This window comes from Alosa alosa, chromosome 8 (assembly GCF_017589495.1).
Source record: "Alosa alosa isolate M-15738 ecotype Scorff River chromosome 8, AALO_Geno_1.1, whole genome shotgun sequence".
NCBI classification, from domain to species: domain Eukaryota; kingdom Metazoa; phylum Chordata; class Actinopteri; order Clupeiformes; family Clupeidae; genus Alosa; species Alosa alosa.
The window spans coordinates 19,685,626-19,699,429 of record NC_063196.1 but is presented as its reverse complement, the minus strand read 5'-3'; the positions used below and the strand labels follow the sequence as shown (position 1 = coordinate 19,699,429).

The 13,804-nt window shown below is 45.0% G+C and overlaps 1 protein-coding gene and 1 non-coding gene across 6 annotated transcripts in view; one reads left to right on the top strand and one right to left on the bottom strand.

The window, feature by feature from the left end:
• Window positions 1–623: 623 nt before the first annotated feature.
• On the bottom strand, window positions 624–696 carry trnat-ugu. The gene has a single exon. It is a non-coding gene; the product is annotated as a tRNA-Thr (tRNA).
• Window positions 697–1,846: 1,150 nt separating this feature from the next.
• ccdc85cb (coiled-coil domain containing 85C, b) overlaps window positions 1,847–13,804 on the top strand; it is a 35,013-nt gene continuing 23,055 nt past the window's right edge. For 3 of the 5 annotated variants that reach the window (XM_048249648.1, XM_048249647.1, XM_048249646.1), the window contains exon 1: window positions 1,847–3,384. In XM_048249648.1, the coding sequence (XP_048105605.1) occupies window positions 2,676–3,384 (709 nt within the window). In that variant the 5' untranslated portion in view covers window positions 1,847–2,675. The remainder of the gene's footprint in view (window positions 3,385–13,804) is intronic. The other 2 variants (XM_048249650.1, XM_048249649.1) reach the window with 1 other exon arrangement.

The window sequence follows — 13,804 nt, the reverse complement described above, 5'->3', positions numbered from 1 at the left end:
ACAAATCTCGTGAGAATCTTGAAACATTACCTTGTCAGTAGATAGCTCTTTGGAGATCTGCTCTGTTGATAATCCTTCACTTCCACAGCAAAAGCATTTTCATTGTGTACAGGGGGGATAAGTCACAAGAAGTTTGCTTTTTACAACAGCAGAGTAAAATATAAATATATACAGACTCTAGAGGGAGCTCTACAGTCGCCAAAAATACCTAAACCTGCATAGTTTACCTTTAATAATATGTCTACAGTATGTCTATAAATTTATTTGTAATAAAATATATTTACAAAAAACATTTAAGATTGATTTTCTTGTTTTCGTATAGCTGTATTCTTAACTGTGTTCCTATTACAGCTGTGTTTGTCTTTGGATATATAATAGACAATGTCAAATCCACAAGTGAATGGGCCTAACACTGAAACTTCACCAGTGTCATTATGTGTCAAATCAGATAAGACGAGCAACAGCGATTCATATCCTCCCTGCTCCTCGCCCTGATGTCAGCTTGCCTATGGGTTACCAGCTAGCCACCATCTGAAATCAGTCTGTCGCTGCTGCACATTCACTGTGCAGTCATACCATTATAAGTTTATAGTTCAATTTTCACTGGTGAAAAAGCTGTAAACAGGCCCCAGCGAGGATCGAACTCGCGACCCCTGGTTTACAAGACCAGTGCTCTAACCACTGAGCTATGGAGCCAGTCAGTCCGCCCTAGTGGTATGTTTTGGAATTAAAACTGTCACTAATAATGGTAATTTATGACATACTTACGAGTCTTGGTTTCATTTTCAAGTGTGTATAAATTACTATTAGTAAAATGCAATGATAAATCGGGATATTTAAATTTCTGATCGAGATTGTGAAAATCCGTAGCCTAATGTAAAAGAACTGTCAGCTGTTTCCGAAGACCGATTCAACAACAATGTAAATCTCACCAATGCCCACTAGATGGGGGTGTTCTCAAGGGTTTTGGAATTTCATCAACACCTCGAAATAGGCCTACAGCAAAAAAACAAAAAACAAATTGAGAGTTTGTTGATATCTTAATACCTAAGGATAAATTCATGCAGAGATCACTGAATTTAGCTTTTAACTAGCAAAATGTTGTATGATATATATTTAGAATATTCTTAACTGACGAGTCGTGGGGGGCAGTTACGTGGTGGACATAGTTAAGCCCATCCATTATTTATGCCAAATGTGGGCTTGACCAAGAAAAAAACAGAAATACATTTTCTTTTTTTATTATTTATATCTTGAATTGTCTTTTGTCTCAAGCATATGCCAATTTGGCATGGCTAATAATAATATTGGCTGAACTGTACCATATTGTAGACTTTTATACATGGAACAGTCATTAATTGCATTATCGTTATGTCTTGATGAAATGTTCCAGTTAGGATTTCATAGTTTTAATGTTTTTTTCTTCTAGTTACCAGGCTAGTTTGTAGGCCTACATGGAAACAAATTTCAGTTCAGTGAATGTATACTGTGAATCTTCCCTCAGTTGGGGAAGTTCTACTTCTTAAGCCAGCCGTCCAAATAGTTTTCATGGAACACCATGCCTATATCTCCAAATTCTAAGATCACTCTCTCAGAAGAGGAAGGAAAGGATTCAGTTGTCAGTGCATACTACCTAATCCACATATAGACTATATCCCAGTAAATATTAAACATGGTTATATACTGTTCTATAAAGATAACTGTTAAGACATAACCTACCTGTTGGAACACATTATTATATTCATTACATCTGCACTAATTGGTTAGAGAGCAGGTGTACTTTTCAGTAAATGTTTGCCTACTGGCCCTTTAAGAAGGCAGCGCCAAGCGAAGGATAGGCTTGACCATACTTTTCATCTGAGTACCTGCTCAGACTCTTTGCCTTCGTCTTGATTGGCCGTCTTGGCCAAAATCCTCTTGAATGATTTCAAACCAATCCTTTGGAAGCGGGGGAGGACTGCGCTAATTCCTAACCGGGAAAGGATTCAATCCCCCTACGTTTACCCCTCACGGAGGAGAAGCCTGAAGGCGTGTATGGTCTTCGGAGCGTTCCTTTCTTGCCTGGAATGAACATGGAATTTTCAAAAGTGCAATCACATTGCGCCTTCGTGATTTAACGTTTACAGTGGGATACTCCAACGTGGATTTTACAAAAAAATATTTGCTGATTTCATGTCTGGTAAGCCTAGATATTTTAGAGCTACTGGCGTCCTAGAATTATCTGCACATGCTACAGAGAATATCTCCACCACACAGTGACATTTGCTAACGTTGACGTTAGGGCTCTTACAATGATGGAGCCAACGTTATGACTCGAAAACCTAATTTTTACGTTAAGATATCGAGCGTTTTAACTATTGTTTTATGATATAATCATAAAATATCGCAATATAGTCCAACAAACTGTAGAGTGTTTTAAATTAGTTAACCCAAGCAACATTCGACACGGCTGGCTGGACGTGGGTGGGAGGGAACGGTTGATACGGGTGAAAGTCGTCAATCAAGATCATAGATTCCGTGGAGTTGTTGTAACTTGGTTAGTGTGATCTGATGATTTTGAGTGAAACTGTGCAACAGATTAGCATGTATTTGCATTCCGTTACAATGACTCAGTTGAGGCTCGGATAACTGTTCTAACGCGGACCGTGGAAATAAATATTAGCCTACCCGAGGATATGGCGAAAAATTGCACTGACGGACTAAGGGATGACCTTAGTAAGGTTTCAGACGATGAACTATTAAGATGCAGCAAGGAGGATCTGGTCAAAAGACTGAGAAAGGTGGACAGCGAGAAAATGAACTTAATGATAGAACACGGCAACATGATGAAAGATGTCAATCGTCGGCTGCAGGTGCATTTGCACGAGATTCGAAATCTGAAAGAGATCAACCAGAAACTTCAGGATGACAACCACGAGCTCCGGGAGCTCTGCTGTTTCTTGGACGATGACAGGCAGAAGGGCAAGAAACTGTCACGGGAGTGGCAGCGCTTTGGCAGGTACACGGCGAGCGCCATGTGGAAAGAGGTGGGCCTGTACCAGCAAAAGCTCAAGGAGCTCGAGGTCAGCCAAGAGAGCATGGTGCGTGAGAATTCGGACTTGAAAGAAATCATCCTCATGCTGGACGAGGAGAGGAATGGAGCGGGGTCACGAAGCTCCATCGACAGCCAGTCGAGCTTGACCAACCTGAATGGGGGGACGAACAACGTTCGAGACGTGGGAGACGGGAGCAGCACCTCCAGCACGGGAAGTGCGGGCAGTCCGGACCACCACCACAATCACGCACACAAAACTGGGGAGACCAAAGTGGGGACGACCATAAGGAGGTCTATGGATGACCTCTCGGCTCCACATCACCACAGAAGTATTCCTAATGGTCTCAATGGTAAGTAACACACCAAATCACTCTCATTGCCTTCTCCTCAAACTTGTAAGCATCTTGAGGTCACTGATGCCAAAAAATGTTACTCACGTTAACAAGTGGTAACTGGCCTACCTCCTTGAAACGCCCCCTCACCGAAACCTACATTTTAGCGGGTTCCTAGGCCAGTTTTGCCCTTCCCATAAAGTTAGTCTCTTTTTGCATTTGGTTTACATCCATGCAATTCCTTCAGGTCAGAGTCTTTGTCAGCGTTCTAACCACATTTCTGAATGTATAATTTATCAGTTGTGGCATTAGAAATGTGATGGTGTAAAAATGCATACCAAGATTTTCTCCATTTTCATCATGCGTGCACCATGCAGAGATAAAAGCAGAATGTGAGCAAACGGGTTCAATCGAACCGGCCTCCTGCTGTTCTAAGAACACTAGTTCAGTAGTGCCATCTTGCAGACAAATGTAGTGCACTTTACTCTAACTATAAACCCAGTAGGCTATTGTTCTCCTAATTTGGTTGTTAATATTGGCTGTTTCAATTGTCTATGAGGTGTCCCATGAGACAGCTTGTGTTTAAATTCAATTAGTTACAATTCAGCTGTCTTGTTATTAGGATTACAGATACATTTCAGTGACACATAAAACCTATACAGGCCGACGCATGGATTTAGGTCACTTAGTATCATGCAACATTAAAGAGGGGCTTATCTTAATTGTATTTGGAGGGGATTGTCCAAATTGTTTTTTTTTTGTTGCGCTGATGCTCATTGCAGTGCACCCTCTATCCATGTAGTGGTTTAGATGGTGATGGCCTGTTTGAGGACCAAAGTATGGTCCGTCTGGGCAGAGAGTTTGCTAAAACTTTGTAATGAAATGGAGGGATGCTAAGCCCGGCTTTAGGTTCTCTCTGGACTGCAATCACACTGCTGTCCATCCACAATGGATAAAAAAGAAATCTCTTTTTCTCGTGCAGCCTGCTCCCAAAAATCCCCCTTTTTTCCGGGAATGTGGCATGTACATCCGAGAGGAGATAAGTGAAGGCAACCCTGGTATGATTGTGTGTGTGTGTGGGTGGACTATGGAGGCAGCCCTTTATCTCACATCTGTCATTAGCTGAGATTCCAAGAAACCCTTTCCCACCCTGTCCTTTTCCACCTCAGACAGATCTTATTATGTCATAGCACCACCACCAGCTAAAAACTTCTGTGCCTCTTAGGAGGGGATTGTGGGTCACCCAGGCCCATCCTCGGCCATCTTAGAGCCGCTTTGATTCCTTTTGTTTTTTCCCTCTTGGTCTGGACTCGCGTGTCTCTTCAGAAGCCCTACACACTGGCCTGGAAACCCACTTTCCACGATGGGTGGGAGACCAGCCCCCAGCTAGACCAATCAATGAGAGAGAGAGAGAGAGAGAGAGAGACTAATGGATAAGCCCAAGAGGGATACGATAGGTGTGTGTGTGTGTGGCCAGGGTCTGATGTGTGGTCTGTGTGTGGAGTCGGTTAACATTTTTACGGTCAGCGCGTGCAGATGTTGTGGGGGCAGCTGGGTCGGGCAGCTGGGTCGGGCAGCGGACAACCAGTCTCCCCTCAGCAGATACATGGGAAAAGCAACACTGCGGCGCTAAGTGTGTAGAGGCAGCCTGACACCAGTTTGGTGAATCGATGCTGTGTTGGATGGAAGACTCACAAGCTGTTGGTGTGTGGTTTAGAGAGAGAGAGAGAGAGATAAAGTAGTATAGTGTGGTGGGAAGCGAGGAAAAATAACTTGCAGACGCTCATCAGGTCCTCTGTTGGACCCCATAGCTAGAGTATGCAAGTCAGCTAAAATACACAGCTGTTCTCCTAGTATCCAGATGGTGTGCTTGTAATTACCACAAAGAGAGCATATTCCATCACTGGTTTAGCATCGCAGATATGTAAAAAATAATAATAATATGAATATCTGATATGCATTTATTAATAATGTATTATATTATTTCTGATATTGCAGGGTTTTATCGGTGTTGGTGATATGACAACTTTAATCAACTGTCTCATTGCTTAAATTAAAAAAAGGCCCTAAATGGACTCTTGGCAGCCAACCTCTGAAATGTCTAGCTTATGTTTTCTTCCTTTGCTGTCTGTATTTTTTGACTGACAGCTCATAAATGTTTCCTGGGCAACGGAGCATATAAATTAAGCTCATGTAAGTCCACTGAAAATCCTGTCCGTCACTGTGAAAACTGCAGTCATATATTCCAGAGGCGCATCAGCCAAGTTGGGTTTTAATGTTTTGACCAGGCTGCATAATAACACGCACAGCATGTGTGCACTTGGGCCAGGGCTGATAATCATGCATGGGTTCAGACACACAGACAGTGGAGTGCCCCTCCACCCTCATCTTACCCCCTTACATCACCCACCAACCCCCCCCCCTTCAAGACATAAACACACACACACACACACACACACACACACACACACACACGCACACGTACAAACACACTCACACGCACCCCACTCCTTGCATAACCCCATTGTAAAAGTTCCCAGCAATAAAGGGAGGTGAATCAGGGACCCAAACAAAAGAGCTGAAAGGGGGTCTGTTGGCTGGGGTTGAGTTTCCCGGCCATTGGGGGTGGAGTGGGATGGAGGGTGGGGTGGAGGAGGGTGGGGGTGCAGGGGGACTGGGGTGCAGCGTTAGGGGTGGGGGTTTTGCTTGCTGGAGCCCAGATGCGGCCTGCTGGTGGGGTAATTGGATTTCTTTGAGCGGGGATGTGGGAGTCCGGTGCAGAGTCATCACTGAGGGATAATACTGGGTGAGTGGACTGGGGAAGGCTGACCGGCTTCTTCTGTCATGAGAAGAGTCCAGCAATGGTGAGGAGAGGGGGGAGTTGCAGGAGATTCCTGCCTGGGGGGCAGGTGGGGGGGTGCGGGTGCTCGTGTTGGTTTTATTCCAGAGGATCTGCTCTCAGCGCCTGTGTTCACTTACGGTTTGTTCGGGAGTCCGATTTCATGGCAGCGTCTTGCTTTAATGTAACACAGTCCCGGCCGCTCGCTCCCAACCCTGCAGAGAATCACTTCAACCGAATGTGAGGCCTGCAGTTTTGAACTGCACATGTGTGGACCGCATACCAGAGACAAAGGGAGTGTCTTTTTTTCCTCCTTTCCTTTGACCAGACATAGTGCTTTTGAACCTAACCCACTCCCCAAATTAAACAAACTCCCTGACCTTATGTAGGACCCCCCCCCCCCCCTTCATCTCTCACTCATTTACATGCTGATCATGGCCATGATGAATGAACGAGACCATCTCCTTCCCCTTTTTTTTGCCTGGAATATTGATTACATTATCCTTTCATCCCAGTTCACAGGCACAGGCCTATGCCTTCCCCAAAGTAAACATTTGCCTTTTAGCGCGGGGGCCCTATCTGTTCCTGCTGTCGCCGTGCTCAGAATGGGTCATTATGCTTAAGCTGGCCACAGATATGCTAATTGGAGGTGGTGCTGCTCTCTTGGCAGCTGGGTGACCCTGGGGGGGTTAATCCTACTCGCAGGGGTGAGAGACGGACTGACCTCTGTGACGGACGGTGTTTTGGAATGGGAGGAGGAGGAGGAGAAGGAGGAGGGGGGCCTCATCATGGCTGTTGTGGTGTGGAGGATGATATGATACAGCGGGTGGAATCTGAGGTGTGTGCGTGTGTCTATGTGTGTGTACTGTAGGTTACACGTGAGAATGGTGGGTTGCAATGCAGTTGCTGGAAGATGTGAAGAGTTGTTTCAGAGTTGCCGGTAGGAGGAGCACATTTCTGGACAGGCAAGGACGTGTGAGCAATAAACTGCTTAGGAGGCCTATAGTGTAAAGTGTATGTGTGTCTGTAGTCTGTGGCCATCCATCTCACTCCTCATTTCTCCCCTTGAAGAGAGACATTGACCAGTCTGGTGGGTCAATGAGACGGTCCAACCTGCTCTTCTGGTCCAACTGAGTGTCCTCAATGACTCACACATTGTGAGCCGATGATTGATGTACATTCCAGAGACTAGGCCAAGTGTCAGTCACTATTCTACCCCCTTACCCTTAGTGAAGTTGCATACTTACATACAGACTTACTAACCCTTCCTCCATGGCCTCACCTTCTCCTCTACAACTGATACTGATATGCCTTCAGGGCACTAAGAACAACAACTATAATATTGCTCCAGCTAATATGAATGATTGTTGTTATAGTTACAGCTTAGTTACACTTTATTGTTCCTGGTGTGAACAGATCTTTCCCCTTATTCTGTTCTGTTGAATCTGTGTGTGTGTGTGTGTGTGTGTGTGTGTGAGAGAGAGAGAGAGTTCCATCAGGGGGACTACTTTAGTGAGCATCCTCCCTAGGGAGCTTGGGATCTGATAACCGGTTTGTGACTCTGTGTAGCCAAGAGGAAAGCTCTGTGTTACCTATCAAGGCATTAAGATTCCCCAGGGCCCCCAACCCTCCTCTTTCCCTTCCACTTGTTTTCAGTTGTGAATTCAATACTAGCATTCATCAATATATTACAAATGATTGTATTGATTTAAAACCATAGAGGTTAAACCTTCAACAATGATAAAAAATATATAAAAAGAATGAAAATAATGGTTATACATTAAAGTTCTCCATTCTATATAGTGAAATTGATATTTATATCATTCCCATGGTGGCCTATTAGTCTATTGAATACCAACTGCAGACAAATGATTGAATGATTTTATTCAGTAGTATAAGTTTGATTTTCAGCATCAGAGGCAATTTGATACAGTAGTTTCCTACAAAATCATGACGACTAAATCATGACACTTGACTAAAATCACTCCCTGATTTGTTTCTTGTGTATTGTTTGTCAGAAAGCCGGCAGGTCAGGAATTCCCACATTCCAGAACAGACTGGAGGAAGTGGAACTCATTGCGTATGAATAAGTGCTGAGGGAGAGAAAGAGAAAGAGAGGGAGAGAAAGAGAAAGAAAGGCGATGGGGGTGGGGCAGTTTTGACGGGAGTTTTCTGTCACTTTGAAACCTGCGGTTGGATCCTGTGCCCAGAGCCATCAGAGGCTCGTCTCCGACAGAATGAGGTTAAAGTCCCCATCAGCTGTGGGAGACGCAGTGGAGAGCGCAGTACGACACACAACCCAGCCCAACCTTAGACACAACATAGCTGACGGGGCTGCTCACAAGTGATGTGAAGCACAGCCTTTGTGTGAGTGTGTCTGTGTGTGTATGCATGTATGTGTGTGTGAAGTCCTTGGTCTCTGTGTAGGATTCAAAGTGTCACATGGGTTCAGTTGGCAGCAAAGTGTAGTGTTCTTAGAACACTCCTATTCAGCTTCTTATTGCCCCTACGCAATAAAAACAAAATCTGAGAAGGAGGAACTCTTGGAATGGCGATAATCTGCAGTGAATGAGGGTTGGGTTTGGAGAGAGAGAGAGAGAGAAAGAGAGAGAGAGAGAGAGATGTGGCGAAGTTTGGGGTGTCACGCTGGTCACCACGGTAACAGCAGGGATGAGCCCTGGCAGTCTGGACTGCCCACTGGCTCCCCGGCTGGCTTGGGGAGTGTAGAGAGAGGTGGGGTCAGGCGGAGGGTGGAACTATGGGGTAAGGGAGTGTATGGTGGGGGTGGGGGTTGGCGTTACCCACCGAGCATGACATCACGTTAAAAGGGGTCACCAGTTTGCCTGTGACAGTTTCTGCTCGGACCACATGCTGGGAGCAGTGGAGTGGAGAGGAGGGGAGGGAGGGAGACCCAACCACCCCCACCCCACCCCCACTTTAGTGCTCGCGACCTCCGCTCTGTGACTTCCAGGACCAAGGGGAGTTGATGAGCTGATTGGGTGTGACTGCAGCCCTGCTGCTACAGCAACATTGTCCACTGATGCACTTTATCATGGCAACTCTCGAGAGCACTTTCTCATGGCATGCATGATGTCTTTATAAATGTGTAACTACAGCAGTGTAGTTGTGTCAAGTGCTATTTCTTGACATTTTATTTATGTAACTTTGGCTTAGTAAGACAAAAAAGTCAGATCGAGTCATATCTGTGCCATAATCCAGGGCTTGTTTGGCTATTATACTAATTTGATGAGCTGCACGGAACATTCTGGTAAAGCAGCATCGATTGTTGCAGTTCAATGCAACGCGGCATGCTGGAGCTTTTTGATGAGGTGGCCAAGGTGATGGTGGTACCCTGGCAGGGGTCTGGCCACGCGGGCATACCACCCTGTCAGCAATCCAATTCTGTTTACGCAAACTGTAGCCTGGGTCACCTTCAGGAAGCCCCAAAAAACACACACACAGCCAAAAGTCAAATGCGCTGTGTGTGCCCTTGATGCCCTCCCTGGCCAATAAAGATGTGACTCTGTGCCTGTCAGCTTTTTTTCTCCTACTTCTCGCTTGCCGTCTTAAGCTGAAGTGCAAACGCTTCATTTTCTCCCATGGGGCTTAAGGCAACTTATCTCCATCAGGGCTTGTTCTCCCATCTCACGTCAGTGGAGCCCTGCATTTGCTCTGTGCCCATCCATTCTACATGATACACTGGGTTGGCGGCTTGTGGGTAAACTATGCATGTAAGTATGTATGTAAAATATGTACCGGTACATGAAATATTAAAGGCATAGACTGGAGCTCTGGTGAAGAGGTTTGCGATCAACAGAACCACATGACGTGCTCCTTTTCATGCTCCTGACGGAATGTGTTGGTTGGCCGGGACAGCATTGTTTGGCGCAGTCTGAGCCTCTTGGTGTTCCATTTCAAGTTAAAGTTGGCTGATATTTATCAGATGCTTTATTCCAAAGCGACATGGACTTGCCACAGCGGGACTCAAACCCGGGTCAGCTGACTGCCCGTCTGTGGCCTCCACCACACCGACGTTTACAGAGCTGCCACGGCACACACTCCGCACAAACAGTTTTCTAGGGGGCCTGACATGGGGTTTGACCAGGTCTGACCCAGCTTAAAGGGATGTCAGGAAAATGTTGCTGAATTTGACGAAAAGCTGTCTATAATGGATGTTAATCAAAGTCTGCGCCTTTTAAGCAAATGTTGCCAATGTCGTGCTGTGCTGTGCTTTTTAAAAGTTTCTCTCAACTGGATTCACACGGAGAGCTGAATTGGGCATATTTGGGCACATTTCCAGCTAAGTGCTGTTCTCTCTTGCGTGCCAGGGCCCCCTGTTTGGAGCTCTGCATGACACCTGGTACCTCAGATGGGAACGGGCCCCACTAGTGTCATCAGGTTCAGGCTCAGTGAGACACGAAATGTAGCTGTTTGTTGCGGGGAAAAAAACATCCAGTGTTCCGCTCCAAAAACCGCTGTCGCACGGAAAAAAGTGAAACATTTTCGAAACAAATCTAAGTGGGTCAGTTGAGGCAGTCATCTGGCATTGATTGTCCGTAACTTAAAAAGTGTTGCCTCACATTCAGGAAATGTTTTATTTTATTTATTTATTTTAGTTTCGTGTTCGGGTGGTTCGGTCACCTTAACTGGAATTTTCTCTCTCTCTCTCTCTCTTCTTTCCCCTCTGGGTGTGTTTTTTAGTTTGGCTTCACTTTTTGGGTGGTGTCAGAAAAAGAGCTCGGCTCTCCGTTATTGATAACACATTTGCTGAGAGTTTGCTCTGGTCTTCACTTCTCCCATCTAGTGCTCTGTAAAGTGAGATTTCCTTGGCTGGAGTCCCTCTCTCTTTCTTCCTTTTCATTCTCTCCCCCTCTTTCACTCTCACATACCCACAGTCTCTTTTCCTCTCTCTTAAATGTACCCAATCTCCCCCTCTCTCTCTGTCCTCTCTCTCTTTCTCCCCCCCCCAGCCAGTCTGTGGGACCAGTTGGGGTGGAGGCCGTGCTCAGCCAGTGAACAGCAGACCATCTGTCCGACGCCATTGTTCCCAGGGACAAAGCTAAGGAGGGCTCTTTTTAAAAAAAAAAAGCCAACCAGAAAATGCTCTGAAAGAAGCCTTCATTGGCCCTCAATACCAGACCCCCCAATCTCAACCAGCCAACCAAGCCCAGGAAACTGTGCACTGGTCACTGAAATAAGCACGAGTGATGACCACAGGGGTGAAAGAACATTTAAAAAGGGTTGTTGTTGGGGTCGCATGCTGGGGGGCGGGGGTGTTCTCTGCCATCTCACACTCACAACAGCAGACTGCTCTGCTGCCGGGCAGGGCTCGAGAGAAGATTAGGGGATGACTAGCAGTGGCCTCCCCGCCGCTCAAACGGCCTGACCTTCTCCGATATATCAATCCGCTATCTCTTTATCCCCCCCGCTTTACAGTTTTACAGGACATTTGGACCGGAGTGGGAGAGCACCATGAGCTCCAGTAAGTCATAAAACACAAATGAGAGCCATGGAAATGTCGGATCAAAGTGATAATCTCTGTGCATGGGACTGTCTGTGTGTGTGTGTGTGTGTTTTTGTGTTTGTGTGTGTGTGAGTGTCTGTGTGTATCCAGTCAAATTATATCTCTATCTTCTCAGCGAACAAACAACCATTGTGCCAATGGGGAGTTCCTCTATAGCGCTCCTGTGTGCCATGCTAGTTGGCTGATAGTGCTTTTGTGTATGTTTAAATCAACCACCTTACACCATAAAGTGAAGCATGTTTTGTGGCTTCCATCATATACAATAGACCATCACTGCTTTGCCACTGTGCTGTCAAGTTACAAGCTTTAAAGCTGTGAAAGTTCTGCTGGTAATAAAAAAAGAGAAAGAGAGAGAGAGAACATTGGCTGTCTCTCCAGAAGGGAGCCTGTTGAGTGTTCATTGCAAATAAAGTGGTTTTAGTCTGTCATAGATGTTTACTGCAAAACCAGTTTGCCACACATTCACCTATTATAAATTGGTCAATTGATTCATTTCGTGCTTTAGTTTTGTTTTTTAACCACAGATTAGTCATTTTAGAATTTCATAATGTAGATGTAGAAAGGCCATTAAAAAATCCCCACCCATGCCTGCATGTCCCACCCCACCCTGTCTCATTCTTAGAATTTTAGTCTCCATGAACATCATAAAGAGCTTTATCTAAAAGCCTGTGATAATACAAAATGCAGGACTCATGCAGAGGGGAAGGCAGTTCTGAATGATTACTGCTCTAATCTAGTTTATACAGGTGAGTTATCCTCTCACAGAGAGCCGAGGGAATCCATCAGATCCACAGCTATAGCTCACTGATGCATTTGCCTCACCAACTGTTGCATGACACAGTTGTCTGCCAGTTATGTCAAATCAGTTATGGAGGTTGGGTCGGGTGGGGGAGCGGATAATGTAATGTTAAGAATGACATACAACATAAACCGGTCTGCAAATCACCTCATAGATCCAGCTAGTTTAAGATCCTCTTTTGTCCGAAGAGATTCATCATGGGTCTTTATTAAAAGTGCACATCATATATCATATATCCAAGGTTCTGCGATTTGTGTGCAACACATATTTGCGTGTGATTAGATCAAATCAGAATGTTCCCGGGTTAAGTTGGCCAGCCTACAAAATTCACTCAGTCAGCCATGGAGAGATAAAAGAGCAGTCCAAACTGCACTGGCTCTGCTTAAGAGAATGAGACAAACCAGCTACTATTGCATATGTCTTGCTCATTCTCGCCATATTGCTATTTTTAGTATTGTGAATTTTTTTTTTTTTTTTTTGCTCCAGGCATGTCAGTGTGGACATACCTTATCTACCACCTTATTATTTGCTTATTATAGAGTTCCTGTTTTGTAGTGCTTCCATTTTGTTTCATCTCTTTCATCCATTTCATTAAGTCTGCGAATGGTGGCTTTGAAGATGGCTTTTGGCTCATTATGAATTAAGGCCCCATTTTATACAGCACTCCAACACATAAATATTCAGCATGCTGGTCTATATCTATGTGTTTGTTTCTGGTGTGTACCTGTTTGCTTTTCAAGTGAGCCTGTGACAAAGCATCCCAGCCTTTGGAATCAATGTCTTTATTTTCCTCCAGTTTCTTTCCCTGTCTGCTCTATATCCCTTCTGTGCTGATGTTTTTCATAGATATAACAACATGGGACTGATGAGCCATGAAAAAGATCACCCACTTCTAAGTTGCCCTCCTGAGTTAGGTTGCTTAAGCATCCATTCAGACCAGCTGTTTAGTTGAATTGGTCTTTCCCGGCGACTAGGATTTCCTCGCAAAATCCATCCATCGGGTTTTTATCTTCTTTGTCCTCAAGTGGAAAGGCCCCACACTCGTGGTTGTGATGTTTCAAACCGAACAGAGAGAGAAAAAAGAAAGAGGGGGGGAAAAAACATGCACAACCCACACAGAAATGCATTTGGGCAGCATTCGTTAAGTAGCTTACAGATAACGAAAGGAGATTATAAGTGTAATATTCTAGCCTTTTTTTCCCCCAAATGATGTGGAACGTGGCTTTTTTTGCTCTCAGGGAGCACGATTAGAATTTAGACCCTCTTGTCTTCTCCC